Source organism: Coturnix japonica, chromosome 7 (assembly GCF_054131305.1).
Source record: "Coturnix japonica strain WE chromosome 7, WE-NBRP24, whole genome shotgun sequence".
Classification (NCBI taxonomy): Eukaryota; Metazoa; Chordata; class Aves; order Galliformes; family Phasianidae; genus Coturnix; species Coturnix japonica.
This window is the reverse complement of record NC_140669.1, coordinates 11,980,464-12,002,768: the sequence shown is the minus strand read 5'-3', so window position 1 is coordinate 12,002,768 and position 22,305 is coordinate 11,980,464. Positions and strand designations below refer to the sequence as shown.

Below are 22,305 nucleotides of genomic sequence, written 5' to 3'. Positions count from 1 at the left end.
TCCTTTACTAGTAAAGTCTCTTCCTCTCAAAGTATGCTGTAGAGATGTACAAGTTCATAATATAGCCATTACAAAAAGCAAAGGCCATCTTCTACTGTTTCTCCTGTTTCCTCACCTTCCTGAATAATGGTTGTGTTTTTTTTTAGTGGAATACGAACACTAGACAGTGTTGTACTACAGGTGACTGAGAAATGGAGGCTTAAATACTTATCTCAATCTGAATACTCTCTGAGGAACAGTGAAGGTTTCTTCAAATTTAGTTAGAGGGACAGCAACAGGCACATTGAAATGACAAGCAATTACTCAATAGCTTCAGGTAACTGTGGAAGAGATTTGACGCTGAACCTAGTGCCTTTTATTCCTTCAGAATATTTTCCCCTTAAATAGTAAATACACCAAGGAAAACTATACAACCAATGCTTGAATAAAAAAGAATAAAACTAAGTGGTCAAAAAAAATGGAATAACTAGAACTCTAAGACTTCCTATGAAATAGCACAGCTGAGAATTTTGACCCTTTTTACACACCTTTTAAAAACGTAAAGCAAACAGCTTTTAGAAATAAGCATCATCTGACTGATACAGGTTTAAAAAAAATATCTAAAACCATTCTAACTCCATTCTGAATATTTTAGAATTCAGAAACAGAATATATTAAGGAAGCAGAATAGTTAAACATTATCAATCCAGGAGAAATTCCAGCATTTTCAGACACTTGAAGATTCTTCCTCAACACAGAATTGCAAGTATGGTACTCACAGGTGTTTGGATCATCATGGCTCTTTGATCTCTCATGGTTCGTACAATGTCTAATGGATAAACAGGCTGATTGCACTCAATGAGACACATTGCCGTCTCCATAGTGATAAGAACTCCTGTCCGTCCAATCCCAGCACTGTCAAAACAAGAAAAAAAATCCTAATTAAAATGAAGTGCCTGGAATGCAGCTCACGTTTAAGGGCTGTATGGTCCCTTCCTCCTTAACGATTCTTATGACTGATCTGTATGATCCCATACTATGAGGACAAGAGGTCAGACAAACCAGCTGTCACTGGAAGCTTCCATCCTCCCTGAGATGAACAAAAATTAGTGTGGAACTGTCAGTACTGTGAAGAGGAACTTGAACCCAGCCATGAACAATTAATAAATAGATTTATTCAGACCCATGTTGACATCTGAGTAGAAGGCCTTAAAACTGAATATTTAACTGTGAACATCAATGGTTTGTTTCAAATTCAAGTTTTTCACATCCAAGAAATCTGTGCTGCAGTTCTGAAGTAGAAAACCAATGTTCTCTCATATTCGAGTACAAAACCAAATCCATATTTTCATATTTAACTCAGATATTGTACAGCTATTGTTTCATGCTTTGAAATAACTTACTTTACATAAACATTCTGTTTGAAGCTTAATTGTTCTGATTTTGAAGTGTAACTTCAAATTAAATCTGGCCAAACTACTACTTTCATGTTTGTCCAGAAGGTGGCATCAAACTATTGTGTGTTTCAGTGATGTCATGAACATTTCACGACAAGATGCAAAAGTACCGGTTACATAAAATTATTTAGTGGCATTTTACATCTCTAGAATTTATACACATGAAATTTACACGTAGAATGTTTCATTAAAAATGCAAACAAGAGCAGTATCTGTCAGAATCCTGATGATCCATTTTACCTCAAAAGAAGGGCAACAGCAATGATGGAAAGCACAATACAGTTTCCATATGATACATATCAGGTAAGCTATGACTTGTTAGCTTGGTAAAAGGAACCACTGACTGACGGGGTGGAACACTGTGGCATAGCAGAAGGCAAGAAACAGGAACAGGGTGGGGGCCTCACCATCTCTTCCAGAGTAAGAATTAGAAGCTGTTCAGCTAAACTGTAAGGAGCCTTGTTAAAATAAAATCAAAAGAAAAATGAAGGTGTAGATGCAAATTTGCAGAACATTTTGCCAGAGGACAGGAATGCAGGAATTGAAGCACTCAGAAAGGAAAACAAGAATGCATTTGGAGAAGAAAGGTTGTTACAGACAAACATAACAGGTACTGGGGCTTGAACATCAAGATTTGTAAGCTGGGCAAGGAAGAGGGCACAAGCACCATAAAATCTTGTTCTGTTTTTATTTTTCCTGAAGCATCTGCTTATGATCACTTGTGAGAACAGAATACATTCAGCCTTATTTGAATAACAACATTTCTTTCAGAAAGTACATTCTTTGCTATACTACTTCCTTTAAGGACAAGTGAAAAAGGTGCCCTGGAAATAAAACCGATAAATGCTTATAGTTAATGTTAATTTAACTTCAAAGTGACTCAACTTCACACTGCCTTGCAATGATAATGCAGGAAAAAACACTGACTTAGCAAGAAGTTATGGATTTGTAAATAGGATAAAGACTAAAGTGTCCTTTCAACAGCTCTGTGTTCAGACTGCACGTATTATAAAACGTTTAACTACTTTGAGTTCACTTAGTTTTCATATGAGTAGCACTGAAGCAAATGTAATCTCAAATTAGATGTAAATTCAATGTAACAAAAGCTTTTTATTCTTCTACATTATCTTGAAAGCTATTTCATATGAAAAGCACACAAACATTAAATTTGGATAGAAATCTGAATCAATTACTTTAATTCACAACAAAAGTGTCTTGTTGCAAGGAAAAACACACCGTATTATCCTAATGTATTAGTCATAATAATATGTAGCCTAAAACATCTGCAGACTTGAGAGTGTTATTTCATTGCATATACCATCCAGACTGTCTGCTATGGATTATTTGTACAGCTATTCTGGACCTCTGCAAAGTAGTTATCATAACGAAAAGCTTCCTAAGTGTATTTCACCTTCTCCTTGAATTCATTATATAAACTATCAGCATAAACATATAAATTAAACAGACAAGACCTCCATACAGATTCACACATGTAGATACCCCAACTTTTGCTTATTAAAAACGCTTGTAATTTTTATAAAAAGGTTGAGATCTCGTCACCTCCAAAGCACATTACAGTTACACCTTTATTTGCACAACAAAGCGCAGAGAAACTACTCCACAATAAACTATCCCAATCATGTGATTTAGTGAAGTTGTAAAGAAAGAAAAGAAGGAGGAGGGGGTACCTGCAGTGAACAACAACAGGTTCCTCTCTGCCAGCCCGCTTCTTTCGCACGAGACACACAAAATCTAGGAAATCGCTGGAATCATCAGGAACCCCGTGGTCAGGCCATGCTATGTACTGAATTTGGGTTAGCTGGCGGCTTTCCTCTTTCTATCAGAAACATAGGATTTAATCAAGGTTAATTCAGGTTTCACAGACAGCAAAAACAAAACGGTGCAGTTGCAGCACCTGTAATAACAGTAGCTTCTGGAAGCTATTAATCTCTATCAGGGTTAATTACTGCTCATCCTGGATTTTATAATTACATTTTTTAATTAAAAACAAAAAAGGCAAGTAAAAAAATGTCACTCCATATAACAGAAAAACAGTTCAAGAGTACAAATGCTCTAAGCACCAGATGTATAAGCAAGTAGCCAAATCTTTAGCATCTTTCTGTTAAGTTAGTTTTACTGTCACTCTATCAAATGACAGAGCAGGGGTGCAGAGAGGGAAGACAGGACTTTCAGGCAAAAAAACCTTTCTTTAGACTACATGAACACCAGAATGGTTTTGGATTTATCTGCACCTCTGATTTTACCCATCATACTCCACAAGATGCAAGAGGTTTTCCACTCTCTCCCGCCTCCTCTCCCTCTAAAGTCACCAACATTTATCGCATGCCTCTGCTTAGTGGAGGGGGGCAGGATGAATAATCAGAGTAAAAGCAGCATTTTAGAAAATAGAAGGTACAATACACCAAATTACCCTTCAGCGTGGAGCCATATACAGAGAAACCACTATTGATAATGAACAATTGTCTCAACAGCAATCAGGAAAAAAATTTAACTGAAAACTGAATAAAAGGCAGTTCTATAAACCTGGCATCTCAAGCAGTGAGAAATGAATACCTGAACCAAATTCCAGATAAACATTTCCAAACATTTCTGAGACCAAAATGATAGCTGGTGAAGCTCCGGAAGCTAAACATTCCCTGAAACTAATGTTATGCCTGTTCTGTCTAGAAAGTTCTGGTTTACATCTCAATGCTGATCTCAATTAATGCATCTCAGCAGGATTTATCTTCCATGTATTTGCACACAGTCTCCAAGTTGGAGTTAGGAACCATTTACCACTAGAAAGGCTGATTTTTAGCAGTGATACTGAAATACTGCTAATAACTGATGCTTTGAAAACATCAAGGGAGTAGCACATTTCTCAACTTCTTTAATTACTCTTTTATTTGGTCAGGTCATGTAAGACACCAGTAAAAGTCTTTATGAGAAATGATTTAATCACATTATTTTATATGACTCAGTACCAATTAATACCACTAATGAAATCAAATCATTGTGATATTTTGCTAATAAAAGGTTTGTTATTATATAGCAGAACTTATTCACAGTAAGTACATGGCAATAAGATCAGTTTTCTAAAGGTTAATAGGAATAACCAGTTCTATTTATGTGTGTATGACATCAAGATGTAAAATGTCTGATTAGATAGTTTTAGCTAGTCTGCGTTCCATAGATTTATACTTAAAAATATACATTACCTCCAGATTAGTCAGTGTCATTTCTCGAAAGACGTAAGCAGGATTTCCTTCTTCTGAATGGCAGGTAATCTGGAAATTCCCATATGATGAGCTTCCCGATGGCTCCGGCCAGTACTGATGGCATTTAACCTAAAGCCAACACATATTTAAAGATGCCTGTGTTAAAATTCAGATTCTTTTCATTCCTGCTAGTTCCTTACACCATTGTTCAGTAAAAAATATTTAGTCCTCACTACTATTGATTCACTTACCAAATAGACTACACTAATTATTGCATATAAAATAAGTCATCATGAAGATATGATCCTCTTTAAAAGGACACATGAACCAGCTATAGACCTTAGTGTAATTGTGGATGGATGCCTTTCCCTTTCATTATAACTTTCTTTTTCCTTTTTGATTTATCAATAACATATCTTAACACCTGAGTGACAAAGATGCTGCTTTATAAATATTTCTGACCTCTAAAAACCTCATACAACCTTACAATCTTCTCAGAAGACACTTATATGGGAGAAGAACATATGAAAAAGAAACAAAGTAAGCAACAAAAACGTTGCTGCACGAAACAGGGGGATGCAGGCAGGGACTTCAAAGATTTTTGAAAAAGCCTTTAAATGTGAATGAAAAGTTCAAAACCTAAGATTTTCAGGTAAACTGCTTAACTGCTGAACTCAAGAGGTCATTTCAGCTCAAGTGTACTTTTGTTTTTCCAACCCACCTGGCGATTCTTTATAAAGCAGCCAGATTTGCAGACTTCCTGCTCCACTGAGACATCCCGGCATGCAGTGGGATAGTGATGTCAGAAGCCTCATGATCAGCTTTAGAGCAGGGAGTCTGCCTATGGGTATAAGACAGATAAGTCCTTTTATTTCACTGTTTAGCAGCTCTCCGAAGAGCTCCACAAATATCATTATTGAGGGGGTGAGGGGACCTCAGAGAACTGCTATTGCAAGTCTGTTCTTAGCAGATCTGCAAAGAAAATTCAAATCAAAAGGGCACTTGTACTGAAATTCCCTCTAATTGTGTTTGTTTGGGAGCAGGCAGCACCATGCAAACACTGAGTCACTGAAAAATGGCTCAAAAACACTGCAACTCCCATCCAATAACTTTAATTGCATTAAGAGGCCTGATCTCCGAGCAAATATATGGCTATTAATAAGTTAAGATAGATACAGGCAGCTGAACTACAGCCTGAGCTGATCAGAACACACATGACCCTCCATAAATCCACCTTCAAAAGAAATGCTACATTATGAGAAATTCCACTAAATTCCACTGTAGTCCATCAATTTCTGTCTAAACGCAACCATTCAGTGCTACTGTGAATGCAGCAGTCTACAAACCTGCTAACTCTGGAGTTATGCTCTGTGAATCACTATATGTTATTGTTTTGCTCATCTCTAAGAGACAAAGCTGTATAACAAATGAGACTATGAAGAAAAAGCTATAGCTTTAGAAACAAAATGAAGAAACCTTAAGGTTTTTCACAGAACCATTTGTAATTATTTCTAGTAACCTTTAACTCTCCACTTCCACTTTTGTTTTTTTAATGGTATTTAAGAGAATCTTTTACTTACCCTGCCTCGTTCAACTTGTGTTGTTAACATTACAACCATAGATGAGCCTTGTTCCCAAGTCATCTGCCAGAAATCAGGACAAGTGTTCGGCAATGGACCTTGACAGGCAATGTACTGGTTTATTATTGTGGAAGAAGGGATTTCCATCTAATAGAAGATAAAACGATTGTTTTAATTCTTGCATTTGCTACGAGAATGATCATCTGTCAGGCATCAGCGTTCAGTGACTAATACATGCAAAGTAGTATCACTACATGAAATATATTCATTTTAAGTTAGTCATCCTAAGGAGTATTTATCAACTAGAAGTGTTTCACACAGCAAGGAACCACATGCATTTTTGCGAGCATGTAAGTAAATTCACTGACAGCCAACGGCTGAAAATCAAAAGGTAAGAAAATGACAGACCAGCTGGCAAATTACTCAGGTGCAAATGTCATTCTAACTTTCTGACAATAGGTTTTAAACAGTGATTTTTGAATTAACATCTGGTTTTTTTGGTGGTGATGCTTTAGGTTTCTTTTTACTGGAAGGAAAGTGAAGTAGCAGTACTTTTTTGTTGCTACTGACAATAATAAATGAATAAACAAACGCTAATATGTGCTTCCAGATTAGGATTTCCTGGTGTCGACCACTACTGCCACATTAGCAATCCATTAAGAAGAACACATTACTATGTTAGACAGCTGCTTTCTCCGAGGGCCTTTTTGCATGTTTATTTCGATTTAGAAAGTACTTTGAGCATTAGTAAATAAGTAAACCTACAGTACATTTCAAACCATCCTATTACTGGTTTATTATTCTAGCCTGAGCTAAATTCACAGAAATTTTATTTATTAAAGTCCTCAATTGAAAAATTGAAAATTACTTTATGTCAGAAGCAATTTTTAGAAGCATTACTCACATTTATATAATTTGCATTGATGTAATCTTCATTACTTTTTAAAATAACCCGTGTAGCGTCATCTGAAAAAGATTTTTTTTTAAGACAAGCGTTACTTATTTACTAACTGCAGTAAAAAACTTTTAGAATGCAAACACACAAATACTTACAAGGCGAAATGTCTCTGTATCTATTTTTGGAAATGTTTTGAGGTAATCTGGCACAAGACATTGTCATTCCAGGCTTTTTCCTATACAGTTGCTGAAGACAGGAAAAAAAGAGAAAAAAGATGAGATCATAAGAGATGCAAAATACCTGTCAGTGTGTGCCTTGAAATACGTTTCATAACATAAATTATTGAACAAAGACAGCTTTAAGAAACAAGGAAATATTTTTCAAAACAAAGCGCTATGAATTATTCTTTGTGATCATTTCAGCACATCCATACATCTCTTGTCTCAAAGATACACACTGAAGCCATTTATGGAACAATGTTTTGCAAAACTGTAACTTCCACTGAAGGAGCTTCCTGTCGAAACCTATACAAGGTAATATACCAGGCATGTATATTGCAAAATGGAGGTCCTATTCTAGGTTAAGAAGTACATGTTACCAAAGGCCTCAAGGAATAACACTTTATCAATACACGTTGTAATACATAACTTCAGGTCCCTGATAAGGAATTCACACTGCTGTGTTTTATAAATCTAATCCTGCTTGTAGTCAGATGACCTCATGCATTAAAGAAGATGGAATATTAAAGCACAGGTTAGTCTTAAAGAAAAAAGTACAAGTATCAGTACCTTAGGAGACCACAGAAAGGTCACTGCAAAGCTATAGGTAATGCAGTACTCACATCAAACTGCGCTAAAACTGTTCCAGTGATAAGCCCCTCTGCTAGCTGAATCATGGATTCCCTCAGAGCATTATCATCTTGATGAACACCATCAAGCGGAGATTTCTCAGGGATGTATTGGAAGTCAGGTTCGCTTTCCAGCTTCTCTTCCACAACATCATAGACAGCTGTAACAAATAAAGTTATGGAGATTTTAGACAGATGTGTTTAAATAAAATTATAATACAATTCAAATTAGGTAGTTTAATTAAATCATCAAAACAGGCATATTTCTCCTGTAGAAAAATTCACATTTATTATCACACTGATTTTAAGCCCCATTAGCACAGGCAAGCAGGCTTTACTGACTACTATGACCCAGAACATAACTATATTGTGGTTTAATTATCATTTTAAGTAGGAGTACTTCATTGACTGTTGAAATTTTGATCAAACCTCCTGCTACCTGCTCAGGTGCAATCCTTAATCCCAGACACACACGTTACACCTCTACAGCTATTACAGTTGTATTTATATTTTTTCAGTTCAAACAATTTATTCTTTCAGGCTTCGGATCATCACCAGAAAAAAATGGCACTGCTACTTGCCATAACAACACAAAACAAATGTCACAAAATACACTTGCTGTGTTTATAAACAAATTGAAAACCAATGTCAATCATCTACTATTCATAACAAACATCCACTGTCCGAAAGCTCCTCTTTAACCAAAATCACGTGACCTCAAAGGAGAGATCTGGCAGCTCCTAACTTCTACAACTTGAGTGTTTTTATCCAGAATACAAGGAGAGCCAACATAAGAGGATACTGATTGAATAAGCTGGTAAACAAAACTAATGATTTTTCTGAACAAGATAGTAAGCATACAAAAACTGCAAGAAAACTTGTATGCAGAACAGGAGCATCTAACTGGGAAGCATTCATCAGTGAATACAGGAAAAATTGTTTATGAGGTTATATTACATACTTGTCTAATTTCAATCATTCTGATTGAACATCATTCTTTATTTTGCCTTTCTTGTGCAACTGTATTATAACTGGGATGCAGAGCAGAATTAAGCCCAATGACCACCTGCTGGCAACACTCCAAGAGTGTATGTCATGAACATATTGCTCAAGCTACTAATTCAGACTGCATCTTTAGCATTTCCTTCTATTAAGTCTCATCAAGTAGAAATCTAACCAGTTTTTCCGAATCACTTCAAGAACATATGGAGGGATTTTGCATATATGGAACTCCAGAGCCATTCAAACGCTGGGTTATTGTTTCTTTGTGGTTTTGGCTTTTTTTTTTTTTCCTCAAGGGAATAACAGGTAGTCCCAGAAACTGAATTCCATATGCATATAGATTCTTGGCCTTTTTTTTTGTTTAATATCAATGACAGTGACAGAAGGATTTAAATCAGCTATACCTAGACACGCACAGCTCCTCAGAGTACGGGATCAATTAAAATTTGTACAGTAGGTTGTGTTGCTGCAGCTCATTGACAAGGGAAATGAGTTCTAAGAGATAAGCATTCTATCTTAGGACACAAAATGGAAGATCAGCAAATTAAGCCAAGGTGCCTTTTTTGTTTGTTTGCTTTTTTGCTTTATGTACAAATCACTCACCATTGGGTCGAACAAGGAGCACAAGTTCCCCTGAGTGCCTCTCACAGCTAGCTTTAATGAACATAACAACTTGATCATGGGTGTGTTCTGCTATATCCCTGCCATTGATCAGTACAACCTGGTCTCCTTCATTCAAACGAGGGACACAAAGATCAGCCTGCAGTGTTTAAAAAAAAAAAAAAGTGTAAAATGAGCTGTTTCCAAATCATCACCTTAAAACAGCAACTTTATCTATATTCATCTAACATGAATCGCTATGGTTGCTACATTGTATTCAGAAGATAAATCTAGGCATTGCACAATGCATGAGATGGTGCCATTCATTTGAACAAACTGATTTGTCACTGGGAAGAGACTGTCATCTTAATATAACTTCAGTAGCTGCTACTCTGTTCCTCCCATTAAAGTAAAAGGCTTGGTTGAGCTTCACTGTCTGAATTTCACACAGGCAAACAAAAAAGCAGGATATTCTTATCTAAGAAGGGAAGAGAGTAAATTGCCCAAATCAATTCCATAGGCTTAAATGCCTCAGTTACAAAACACTATAGTTGTAACAACAAAATTTAGGCAATGATCAAAGACAGTGCACAAGCCTAATTAATCCCAGAAAGACAAACAAACTAATAAAGATAATAATACCACAGTTCTACCACAAAATGTAAGAACATATTTTTTAAGTGTTAGCAAAGAGATGGTCTGCTCTATCCCAACAGGCATAAGCAGAGCTGACTTCAATCAGCTGAAAACCAGGTCAGTATTTCTGGCAATCAACTGACAGAACATTGTGCCTACTGTGAAGACACTGCTGGTAGTCACCAAACACCAGTAACAACAGTCAGATCTGATGAATGATTCATGATGCCCAATTTTAAGCCAAGTCTTGGTTTCATTCAGCTCTGTAACTGTAATAAGAGGTGTCTGTGTTTGCTGTTTTAGTTATTTTTAACAGAAAAGTTCACATGTAATTTCTATGGAATTATATTAATGTCTATACTAAAAATCGACAAGCGTAGGCAGTCTTAGGATGGCAGCTCATAAAGCAGTGCATACTGAACATCTGCAGATCCAATTTTCTGGTGGCAAAATTAGCAATTTTACTGATGATTAAAGAATTTTTATTTTATTTATTAAATATGTTACACTGACCTGAGAAATAATTACCAGTTTTGAGCACAGACTTAGAAGATAGACATAACAGTTACTTTGAATTTTGGTAACTTACAGGTGTTCCTGGAGCTACCCTGGACACTATCACTGGCATCTTCTGATCATATCCACCCTTTAAAAACAAATTTAATTTTGTCATAAATTACAGAAGTCAGAAAATGAACTTAAGAAAAAAAAAGTAGGCGACTGTACCTTTACATTGAAGCCAAACCTTCCATTTTCATCTGGTTTCATTCTGATCATAACAAGATTGTCATGGGGAACACCACCATTGGGCTAGTAAAAGCAAACAGTATATACATGTATTACTGCTGTTCCATGTTCAAAGTTAGCATAGTCTTTGAGGATATTGTATAGAATAATTTTTTCTTTTGTTTCACAAAGTACATCTTGCTTGAATTTTGCATAGAAGGACAAAAGAATGATACACCTGAAATCCTGGACACAATTAAATTACAAGTGTGTTCTTGTCAAAGCAAACTCAAATAAGAAACCGTACTACAACAGGCAAACAGGCTTCAAACAGTCCTAAGAAAAAACAAATTACTAAGTGGAAATATTTAAAATTCATCTTACTTAAGACTGCAGAGAAAAGCCTGCAGTAAAAATGTGACATGTTATTACAAAAAGGAGAGAAGAAACATGAGGTTTTTTGTTGTTTTTTGTGTTGCTTTTTTTCCCTCTAAGAAAAGCAATACGATGGTAGCAAGCAGGGATAAGTTCAGCAACAAAATCTTGGTTCTATATCCTGTCCAATTTTCTCCACAGTGCAGTACTAGTTTTGTCAAGCTCTGACAATTTGAGTATGTCTTTGGGGTTAATTTTATAAGAAAAACTTTGCCATGGGATCCACCAATGTGCTGGGGATACTACTTGTATAATCTGGCAAAATCAGATTATTGTCATTGAAATGATTCTTAGTTTTTTCCTCATTACTATTATTTCACAAGTGGAATACCACACAGTATTTTTAATAATGCTTCACATCCAAACCATAAAGATAAAAGCTTCAATTTTCATTTTGAATGGTATTAACTACACAAAGTGTAAGATTCATATTCAAAAAAGCTGACTTGCACTCACACATTTTGTGCTTTTGATTAAAGTAAAACCACCCCACACCTTCCCATAACATTCATAACAATAGAAAGATACAAATTTGGGGAAGGAGAGGAAAGTAACAGTTTAAGATACGCTGATGAGAAGGTTATTGTTCATTCCGCACAAGTACCAAAGTATGGCAAAAATTGTGCTATTCCATTCCTCAGATAAAAAGAAAAGAATAATTACTTCCCATTTTAACAAGCAATTCCGTGGAACATTCTGTGATAAAAAATCCAGAGAGAACACTACATCTCATCATTAACTTGTTCGACTGAAGACATTCCTGACAACACCTGTTTTCAGATACATCTGCATGTTCTCAGGCTGGATGCATAAGGACTGCTGGTGGAACAAAAAGTTGTCACTTCCATACTTGTCCTGCTGAAGTATGGGCTCTCCCTACTTAAATAGGCAAAGGAAATCTGACAGCTTAATAAAGTCAAAATGGTGAGGGGTTTATCCTTGAAATATTTGAGACAGAGCTACAGAAGTGACTTCAGTGGCACAAGAACCTGAAGTACAACCCGGTCGGAAAAAAAAAAAAACCCTAAAAATTTCTGATTTCATAAAATACAAGAGTCGTGCTGTGCTGTGTTCCTCCTTCTCCAGGACCCAAAATAAAAAGCAATCAGCAGACCAAATTATATCTTCAATTACAACAGCGTGCTGCCTTAAGAAGGGCAGCAGGAATGTAACTCATTGGACCTTAGCAAACAATCACAGTGACAAAGCATACAGAAAAAGCAATCTCATTCTGCAAAACCAACACAGCTGTGTGAGAACTAAAGCGAGTTCCAAAAAAACACTATTGAAAGTTATTTTTGTCCATTTGGTACAGATAACTGAATACCGGATGACCTGAGTAGTTGTTTTTCTAAACAGAACTTCACTGTGACTCAGGTAAGCATGAAAAGATGATCCTACGAAATGCTGCAATGTAATGCACAAACTTCGCACATCCCTGAAAACAAAATCAAGCTTACAAGGAGTAGAATCATTCAAATAAAAAGCAGGATAATTAAACCAGATCTAAAAAACTTACTGTGGACTTTTCAGGAGATACAGGGACATCAAATGTTTCATTGATGTGGTTATCCAGTTCTTGCTGTGAGTGTGAATGATGAATTTGGTTCCAACTGTTCTTTTTAAATTGTTTGGGTGGTAATGCAGGAGGCTGCCCATCTATAGGAGTTTCTTGAGATCTAAACACCAAAATACAAGAAGTACGAAGTATAAATTATTAGATACTGATGGCGCTTTAAGGATTCCAAGTAAACTAAACAAACTGCTTAGAGAGACTATGAGTTGGAGACCTGAAAATATGTATATGTTCTCATAATCTCAAAAATGTGCTGCTGCAGTTGAACAGACTGGAAGTGTGGGCTTGGCAACGTTAGTAATTTTTTTCTTGAAAAGCAACTGTAAGTAACTGAACCAGTAGGTTTCACTTTTACGTGGCTGGTTTTTGTTTGTTTTTAAAATAAAAACCCCAAGGTTCCAGCACATTTAATGTTTACAAACTATAACACTCACCATATTTATGCTGTATGCTCCAGCTAAAAAATACATATCTAAAATGCATAACAATTAAAGTGCTTTCCCCAATAAGACTTTCAGTGAGTTTTAACACCGTTACTGAAAATGAAATGGCAGAAACTTCTATTTCTGTTTAGCTCTGCAAGCACTGTACTGCAGATTAACAAAGAAGTCCTGTGTTTACATGCAATACGGATAATTTCCTTTATTAGTCCCTTTGAAATAAAAGCTTAACTGTATAATTCGTATTACATAAATATATGATTCATCTTTCATTACATGGCACTGTAGGTTTTTAGAGGCTCAAAAAGGCAGTTAGCACATAGCTCTCCCATTAACCTCGTCTGAATGCCAGTTTCTAACTACCAACACGGATACATGCCTTCCTCCCCATGAACCACATTAAAAGATATTAAGTAATTTCACTACTTGTGACAACAGCCCACTGAGACTAGTGGCAAATCCAAAAGCCACAAGGAATGAAGTTACCGGTTACAGCTAAACCTATGAGCATGCTACCACCAAAAGTGAGTGCTGCTCTTCTTCATCTGCTCCTCATGCCCCCTTCCCTGCATTGCTCCAGTGATCTCCCCTTGGCCAACCCAGCTCACCAAACAAGCCAAAGCTGTGACTTTTTGGACAAGCCTGGGTAGCTTGCTGCTGGATCAACTAAGTGAACTGACTAATCTCCAGGTGGAGGGAAGGAAATACACTCCCGCAGGCCATACATAGGACACTGTTCCTTATCAGCACTGTTGTGTGAGGAGTACTACTATAGTTACTATGGGGCTTGCTGCAATAAACTGGTAGCAGAGGGGGAGACTCATTAGAAGAGAGCACAGCATTTCAAGCTGCTGCAAGTAGTAAAAACTAAGGCAGTAATATAAATATATTTATATAAATATAAATCCTAATATTGTATTAGGTGTTTTTGCTTAACCTCAACTTTTGGAAAATAAATGTTTTTTGTGACACAACTATCTTGGGGAATTGACTAAGAAGTTGGTTTTTGGTTGGTTTTTTTTTTTTCAGAATAAGTAGTTTTTCCTCAAGATAGTTTATTGGAAAGAGAAAAAATATGATTGTCAACATCTGCAAAATGAATTTTTCAAGGCTGCTGTAAATTATGTAGACATTCACTTGTAAAGGTCACCCAGAGCTGTTCAGCTGCCCATGTATTTATACATTCAGGTCCGTGAGGCACAGGTTATTCATCCTTTTCAAGACAAGGGCAACACAGTTACATATCTGCCTGAAAACAATTACTCCTGAGAGTTCTAAACGGAATGAAAAAGGAATGGAAAACCTTTGTGAAGACACAAAAGCATCCAGATAAAAGTAAAAGATAGAACCCTATGTTTGACTGGACGCCTGTAAGTATGTCAGCAAACACAAATAAATTCCCAAAGAAAATACGAACTTATAGAAAAGAATTGAAAAGTTACTCAGATGAGCATTTTAGTAGAAGCAAGACAAGCGCTGTAATGTATTAGCATAATGAATTGTGAGAACTAACAATCAAGCCTTGGGCAAAAACTTCATTGCTTTGTATTTGCCCAGTCAGCTTTGAATCTCCTTATGAATGCTCAGACAATGGCCATGAAAGCAGCCTGCTTGGCAGGCAAAGGAGCTCTCTGTTACTGCATTCATCCATTTACATAATAATAGAATAACCCATAAAACCTCACACTGACAATCTCTGTGTATTTTTGTTACAGATATCCGGCCTGACCTTTTAATAAATTAAGCAAACACTTCGTACCTATAGCCATAAGGTTATTAAAATATACATCACGTGCCTTTCGAAGTTAAGTTTATCATTAACTCAGTATGCTATGAGCACAAAGAACTCAGTTCTGAATAACACATGTAGCTGAAGACAAAAAGACAGAATTAAAGACTGGATTATCTAAGCAAAAATCTCCTAATACGCACTGGATAACTGAGTTCTTTGGCTATATTGACTCCAAATCATGAGATCACTGTACTGACCATCAGGTTAGATCCTCTTACTTGCTTTTCTATATAAATTTGATCTACATATATGAATTCCCAGTAAATTAGCAGATGCACTGTTTGAACCTGCTAACTCAGAAGGGCCAAAATGTTTAAGTAGTCGATTTTTGGACAACAAAATCATTTTATTTACATGTTTAATATACATTTAATTACTCTACCACTTTTATTCATAAATGTAAAAGCTTTAACCAACACCATACTCTGAAAGTTTCAGAAGAATCTTTGAGGATTCATATTTTGACAGTCAATTTCCTTATTCTAAAAAATATCTCACGCTAAGTAATTACAGTGGGAGATTAAATTGCACTTTCAAACTTCTGAATAGGAAAAGCAATACTTCTTTTTTTTTTTTTTTCTTTTAGGGAATAAAAAACGTGCAAACCATGAAAAAGAACACTCATTGCTGCATAACTAATTTGCAAAAACACTTCCTCTCTTTTTAAGACTCATTTCTATGGTGACTCGCACAGGAAGTCAGGTATTAAATTAACAAATCCAAAGGACATTCAGGAACACATTCTACAACTTAATTTAGAATAAAGGCATACGAATAAAGGTACGTTTTGGAATTTCACTTATTTTGCTGTTTAAATCTACCACTCAAGATTTTCTCTTAACTGACTTGATTGTCTTAGAAGGGAATGCATGTGACAGCGCGGCTTCACTACAGCCAAATTCAAGCATGAAACAAGATTTACAAGTGTTCAAATTTTTGAGACTCCCTCGTCACACAAGCAAGTTTCAAAATCTCACCCAGAAAAGGCAAATTCATGTTAGTAGGTAAAAATATTTTTTCCACAACAAGCAAATGATGGTCAAAGTCATAATTATTGCACCTTATGAAAAAAAAATATGTTGTCTTGTTTTACAAAAGCTTAACAAAATGTTTATTCCATCCCCGTGCCTCAAATGATGTAAAGCTGTTAAAAAGGAAGGGATGGTCCAATGAAGATTCTAAAAGCCCCAGATACGTTCCCAGATTATTTTTTCCTGAGACACGCCAGTTTTCTTTTATTAAAAAGAAGCAATTGTGCGTGCATTGGTTTGTACTTCACAAATGGTTTTAAAACAATAATGCACAATATCCTTTTGTATAGATATTATACAAAAGTAGAACGATAAACTTAATTTGTAACTTGGTATATTACAAATGAATTTATAGTCAGCTAGATGGTAACTTTTCCATCAACAAAAGCTGCTGCATGAGAAAGGAAGATCTAAATGACACTTCTGAATTTAGCATACAGTTCTGCATTTTGATTAAAAACAGATATTTTGTAGCCACAGGTAATATAATAACAGTATATCATAAGCAGTGTAACAAAGTATACTGAGACCCTCAGAATGCTGGGGTACTAAGGCATTTGTGGCTAACTTGCAGAGCTCAGATTTCTGTGCCTTGACAAAACAAGATTTCCAAACTCACGGGAATCCAAAACTTGCATCACAGAACAACACACTTCATGTTCTACCAAAACCAACTTCCGCATCCACATCTGGACACTAATTGCCACATTTCAGCAAGGGCAAATGTATGGCAAGGGGAAAGGAACAAAAACCCTGCATCAGGAATATGTCAGATAGAGGTCTTCACTCCTGAATAATTTCATTTCTCATATAGCTTACACCAACAGTCCCTAACTACAGGCACCTTTTTTTAACTCTCCCCCAACCCAAACATTTAAAACCAAGTTCTTTATGGTAAAGATCCATAACAATCAGTAGAACTTACGGTGATGATTCCAGTATTATGCTGTTAGCCTGGGTGGAAGATGGAGATCTGTGGTTCACAAACACTTCACTTGGTGAATTGTGAACTACATGGTCCACTAAATGTCCAACTGAGGAGGGTCGTAACCGAGCTCCTTCTTGAGTGAAGGCAGAGTTGCGACTAAAAGGGAAAACATAGTATTGCAATGTGAAATTAATTTGATTATTAACCTACACTTTTTACACCAATACAAAAGAATAAGTTAGGGGAAAGTACAATAACAATCTTCTTGGTGCGAGCACATGTTCATATTCATAATTCTATGAAATAGCTTGATGTTTCAAAGAAAAATACACTGAAACATTTATGCTGTCAATTAAACATATTATGCTTCATAACTTTCTTGTTGAAAGTCTTCAAAAATTGTTTTCATAAATACTACTAAATGGCTCTGAAAGACAATGCTTACAATGAACAGGCTACAGGACAGACAGTCCACTCAGTGAGAGTTCATTAAGTTTCATTAAGAGTAAGATGCCATCACCCCCACTTACTACTAGAAAGAATCATAAGCATTGTATTTTTATATACAAATATGGACATATATCTATTTCTTCCAAAAGAAATAAGGATTTTTTTTTTCCTGAACACAAGCCAGAAAGCTCTAACAACGTGAGAAAGTGAGCTTTGAAAGGAATAAAAGGAGAAAAACTGACAGAAATCAATCCACAAGTATATCTGATCAAGTAATTTCCCCAAAAACTTAAAGAACCAATTACTTCTAGAATATAATATAGATTTCATTATTATTTTTTCCATAGCCCAATGAATAATTTAGTTTTAACTATGCTTGATAAAACTCAAGCTCTCAGAGCAACATGCTATATTATATAATTTTTATAGGTTGAGTGAAAAGTATTTAAAATTCACCTCACAGACAGTTTCTCATGTAGAGTTAAATGTTCTGAAGAGCTATTCACACACACTTCTGTGAAGTTCTTTTAATCTCCGTAAAGCATTATTCCTTTCATTACATAAGTCTGTCCCTCACTTTAGAGGAAGACAGTCACTTCCAGGGAGAGATGTGACACTACTCACTGATTTGGGGTTCCAGGTGGAGACCGTGATGGTAGGCTTTGTGTTTCTAACCTATCATCAGACAGCGAGTTCCTGCTCACTACTTCCCAGTCCATCCCACTCATTAATTTCCGTGCCAAGGGCTTACTGGGGGATCTTGGAAGAAGAAAGTAAAAGAAGAAAGATCAGAAATTATAAGAGGTGAGAACAAGATTATCTAAATTCCCCCACAACAGAATGCTGGAATTCAATCATATGAAACCAAAATTACATGGAAGAAAGGAAATGCAATAATGCAAAATTATATTTAGATATGCAGTGCTTTATTTTCTTCAGAATCGTACTTCATTTTGTCTACTTTGTACAAGAACATCATCAGTGAAGTAGTAACAGCACTGCTGGCTGGCAGGGAAGCAGGCACGATAGAAAAGGAAACTTTACCAGGCAATTCCAGTGCCTCAAAGAGAATCTTATACAAACAGACTATTAACTGAAGGGCATGGACATGAGAAGTGGAAAAGCTCAAAGTAACAGAACTGTTCATTCATCTCAGAAAAATAAAATAGTGGAAGTATCTGTCCAAAAAAAACCAACCCTCCCAACGACTGTGAAGAACAGAGAGCAGGGTAATAATCATCAACACAGCAACAAAGCTGCTGGGCTTTGCCCACTGCTCAGGGATTTTCATCTAGGTGACATTCTTCTTTCCAATATGAGCTCTGACAACAATAAAGCAGACACAATCATCCTCTTTAATGTTGTTTCTGGGCAACTCCTGGGCTCCATTTAGTTATGGACCAGAAACATCCTTCAGGTTAAATATTGTTACCTCCCCAGTGTTTCTTGTAAGAAAGAAAACTTTTCCTCCTTATTCTCTGCTTCTCCCAGAACACACACTCTCCTCTTCTGCTGTTCCTTACATTTCTAGCATAACACCCTCCATCATTTCTTTCCCCCACTCCATACACCCATATAAAAAAAATAACTTCTGCCTTTCTTGCCCTGTGGATAACAGTAACTGTTCCTCTTTATCTTCATCTTAACTTAATCACCTTTCAGATTTACTGAAAGTGCAAATCCAGAAAGAAGGAACCTTGAGAAAATAAGGAACTACTGACACAAAACTACTTACTGAAAACAAGAACTTCAGTTATGATTACATTTTTACTTCTCATAGAACTTAAGGTGATGGCTCGCATTGAATTGAAGTAGACTATCCTCAGAATTACCAAGAGCCTAAACCAAAAAGCAACCAAATATCATGTTGAATAATCTAGCTTCACACACAGAAACATGCATCTTATTTAATGCCAACACAGTTTGGAACTAAAGCAGTAGACATTTGGGTGTGAAGAGTTCTTAAGGATTTTTTTTTTTTTAAACAATATTATTTTATACCTTCCTTCTGCCCCCAGGCAGTTATGAACACACATTGCACGCTATTTTGTTGTTCAGAAGACTTGGTAAATAACAGCTGACCAATTTCAGAGAGTCAAGCAATATAGGCTGCTCTAAATCCTACCAAGTTAGGTCTTATTACATCTAAATAAAAAAAATCTAGCAGTATATTGACAGTTGAAAACTGACAAATTATTTACTTCCTGCAGAATAAGACACGCAGATTCTCTGAATGCATCAACTGTACTTAAGTAGTATTAATTTGATCCAGAAGTAATTAGTTCAACATCAAGTCAATTAAACCAATATTCTCATTTACATAATTTGCTCCGAATGTGAGCAACTCAAACCACTTTCAAAATCTGAACAGTTGATATGAAACCAACAAAACTGAAAGTCATATCTAATGTTATCACTTCATTAATCTTTTACTAATCAAAGGCCATAATTAGCCAGACTTTTGCGAAGTAAGTTTGTAGCGAACACACTAGCACCAAAAGACAGCTCTACTAAGAGGTAAATTCTACTGATTAGAGAACTATCAAGGGGAAAATGCAGATGAACCTAATACAACTAAGTAAACCCAGGACTGAAAATACAGTATTTTCTGGCAGGCATGTAAAGGCACTTATGGAACCTTATTCACGTTCAGTGAAAAAATCCCAGTGGACTACAGGGAAATTTTGTGTCAGTTGTCTTTGTTTTGTTTTTAAATGCACACAAACATTGAAAGGCACTTTTATTTCCTGAATGATACAGAAAATAAACTATGAAGAAAGACATAAAAGTATGGGGACAAGGAAGAAACATGCTTCCCCCCTCCAAATGCTTCAAAAACAACTCACCCCACTATAACTTCAGTCTGTCACTACAAGTTGAACAAACTTCCTCAGTTCTATGCAACAAATGAGCACACATTTGAAATGAGAAAAGCATCACTTTCTTATCTATGTAATGCAGTGTTAGGAAAACTCACCTTTTTACTGTGGATAGGGTCTGATCTTTCAGAAATTGTATCAATACCACGACAAACAACTGCAACGTTTATCAGCAAAGGTTCGTTTCAATTATTTTATTAACAGCTCTAACCTCAGAGTCCCACCCACTCATGTTTGTTGCCTCCGTTTCCTGTCTTTGCAGAAATTTCAAAGAAAAAGTTACCACGCTGCAGCACTAAACTTCTCAGTGCTGCGGCTTTTTGATACCAGTTCCCTCACCAACACTCAGAAATCTAACAGTAAGTTTTGAGGTTTTTTAATTAAGATTTAAGATACATCGCAAAAATATTCTTGCAAATTTCTCCTCTATTACTCATTGCTTACAATCTTCCAATAACTCCCTTAAAACATTGTGCCGAGTGGGAGATGGGAGAAGGAAAAGAAGCCAGAAAAAAAAAAGTTTGAAATGCTTTAATAAGCCTAGAAATTTTCAGTTCTGTGCTCATCCTCTCACTCTGGGTGCTTCCCTGAGCCCCATCACAAGGGACTGCTACTTAACACAGAAAGCTGCTTTCAAATCTCATGGCAATTCTGGTTTATCTAAAAAGACACACCTAAAAACATCAGAAAAGGTCCTGCTGACCCGAGAAGGGACAGAAACCAAAAACTTCACCAGCCCCCCAAATTCAGAAATAGTCTTTGGAGCTGCAATACTACATCAAATAGAATAGCAGGTGGGGTGAAATTACATAACACAAGTAAAAAAAATGCATGACACAAGTGGTATTGGCTAGTGCTAAATTCACAGACAAAGCTCAAGCTATCAAAGGCAAAATGTGGTTCTGGGTCCAATAGTGGAAATGCTAATTCTTACATGAGGCGGCACAGAGAATGTGATTTGGGGAACACAAGTAGAAATCTTAAATCACTTCCATCCCAAAAAGAAATAAAAAATGGATCCACTGCTTTCCTTTGTATTTTGACAAAAAACACAGAGAATGAATTTCTCAGCAAAACTGGTGACTGCAGCTTCAGACAAAGAGGCTGAAATTACATACAAATCTGCAGAAATACCACAAAATGACGTGCGGTTTAAAGAAAGAGGAATTCAAATGTCCTAAATAAATGAATGGTTGAAACAAATAGATTGGATTGCTGGAAACAGATTGTAAGTTCATGATAAAGAGTTCAGAAATGCAGACCAACTGAGATGCCCACACACTACCACACAACACATATACCAACAACCTCCTCTCATATCCAATAGATCCCACTGGGGCTGAACAAAATCAGAATATTTGCAAGGTCTTTTCGATAGAGAGCAATGGAATCTCTCAACTCGTGACTTGATTGAACTTACTCATTCCTATTATCTACTTTCACTTTCATTATGCTCCTGGGAATTCTGATGGGTTTTTATGGATTGCAAACATTCAGCAACAAATGGGGCCAAGAAAACAGCTGTAAAAAGAGTTAAACAACTGCAACGAGAGTCTTCTAAATGCTGCAGTTAGTGCAGCATGAAATTGCATAGCTGCCTCCAAAAAAAGTATTTATCATATCACATACTACATCCTTAGCAGTAACAACTCCATTCTAAAATAGATATTAAGATATTTTTATGATTAAAAAAATAAATCTGTGAATACTACATGAGTTAATTTTAATTAAAATCCAGAGGGGAAAAAGAGATAAGCCTGGTAACTGTAGGTTAAAACTGCTTGATTTATTCATACGCATGTTGGGAAATTTTATTTCCATGCCTTGTGCT

General features: G+C 36.1%; 1 protein-coding gene across 8 annotated transcripts in view; it reads right to left on the bottom strand.

The window, feature by feature from the left end:
- The window catches only part of PTPN4 (protein tyrosine phosphatase non-receptor type 4), a 123,324-nt gene that overhangs the window by 6,000 nt on the left and 95,019 nt on the right, over positions 1-22,305 (bottom strand). For 5 of the 8 annotated variants that reach the window (XM_085553225.1, XM_085553226.1, XM_015868626.3 and 2 more), the window contains 13 exons: positions 18,220-18,354; positions 17,143-17,301; positions 12,898-13,057; positions 10,944-11,027; positions 10,807-10,863; positions 9,585-9,741; positions 7,974-8,140; positions 7,288-7,378; positions 7,139-7,200; positions 6,235-6,381; positions 4,655-4,783; positions 3,125-3,273; positions 759-894 (listed from right to left, as the gene is read on the bottom strand). In XM_085553225.1, the coding sequence (XP_085409351.1) occupies positions 759-894; positions 3,125-3,273; positions 4,655-4,783; positions 6,235-6,381; positions 7,139-7,200; positions 7,288-7,378; positions 7,974-8,140; positions 9,585-9,741; positions 10,807-10,863; positions 10,944-11,027; positions 12,898-13,057; positions 17,143-17,301; positions 18,220-18,354 (1,633 nt within the window). Of the gene's footprint in view, positions 1-758; positions 895-3,124; positions 3,274-4,654; positions 4,784-5,375; positions 5,496-6,234; positions 6,382-7,138; positions 7,201-7,287; positions 7,379-7,973; positions 8,141-9,584; positions 9,742-10,806; positions 10,864-10,943; positions 11,028-12,897; positions 13,058-17,142; positions 17,302-18,219; positions 18,355-22,305 lie in introns of all 8 variants that reach the window. The other 3 variants (XR_014948288.1, XM_085553227.1, XM_085553228.1) reach the window with 3 other exon arrangements.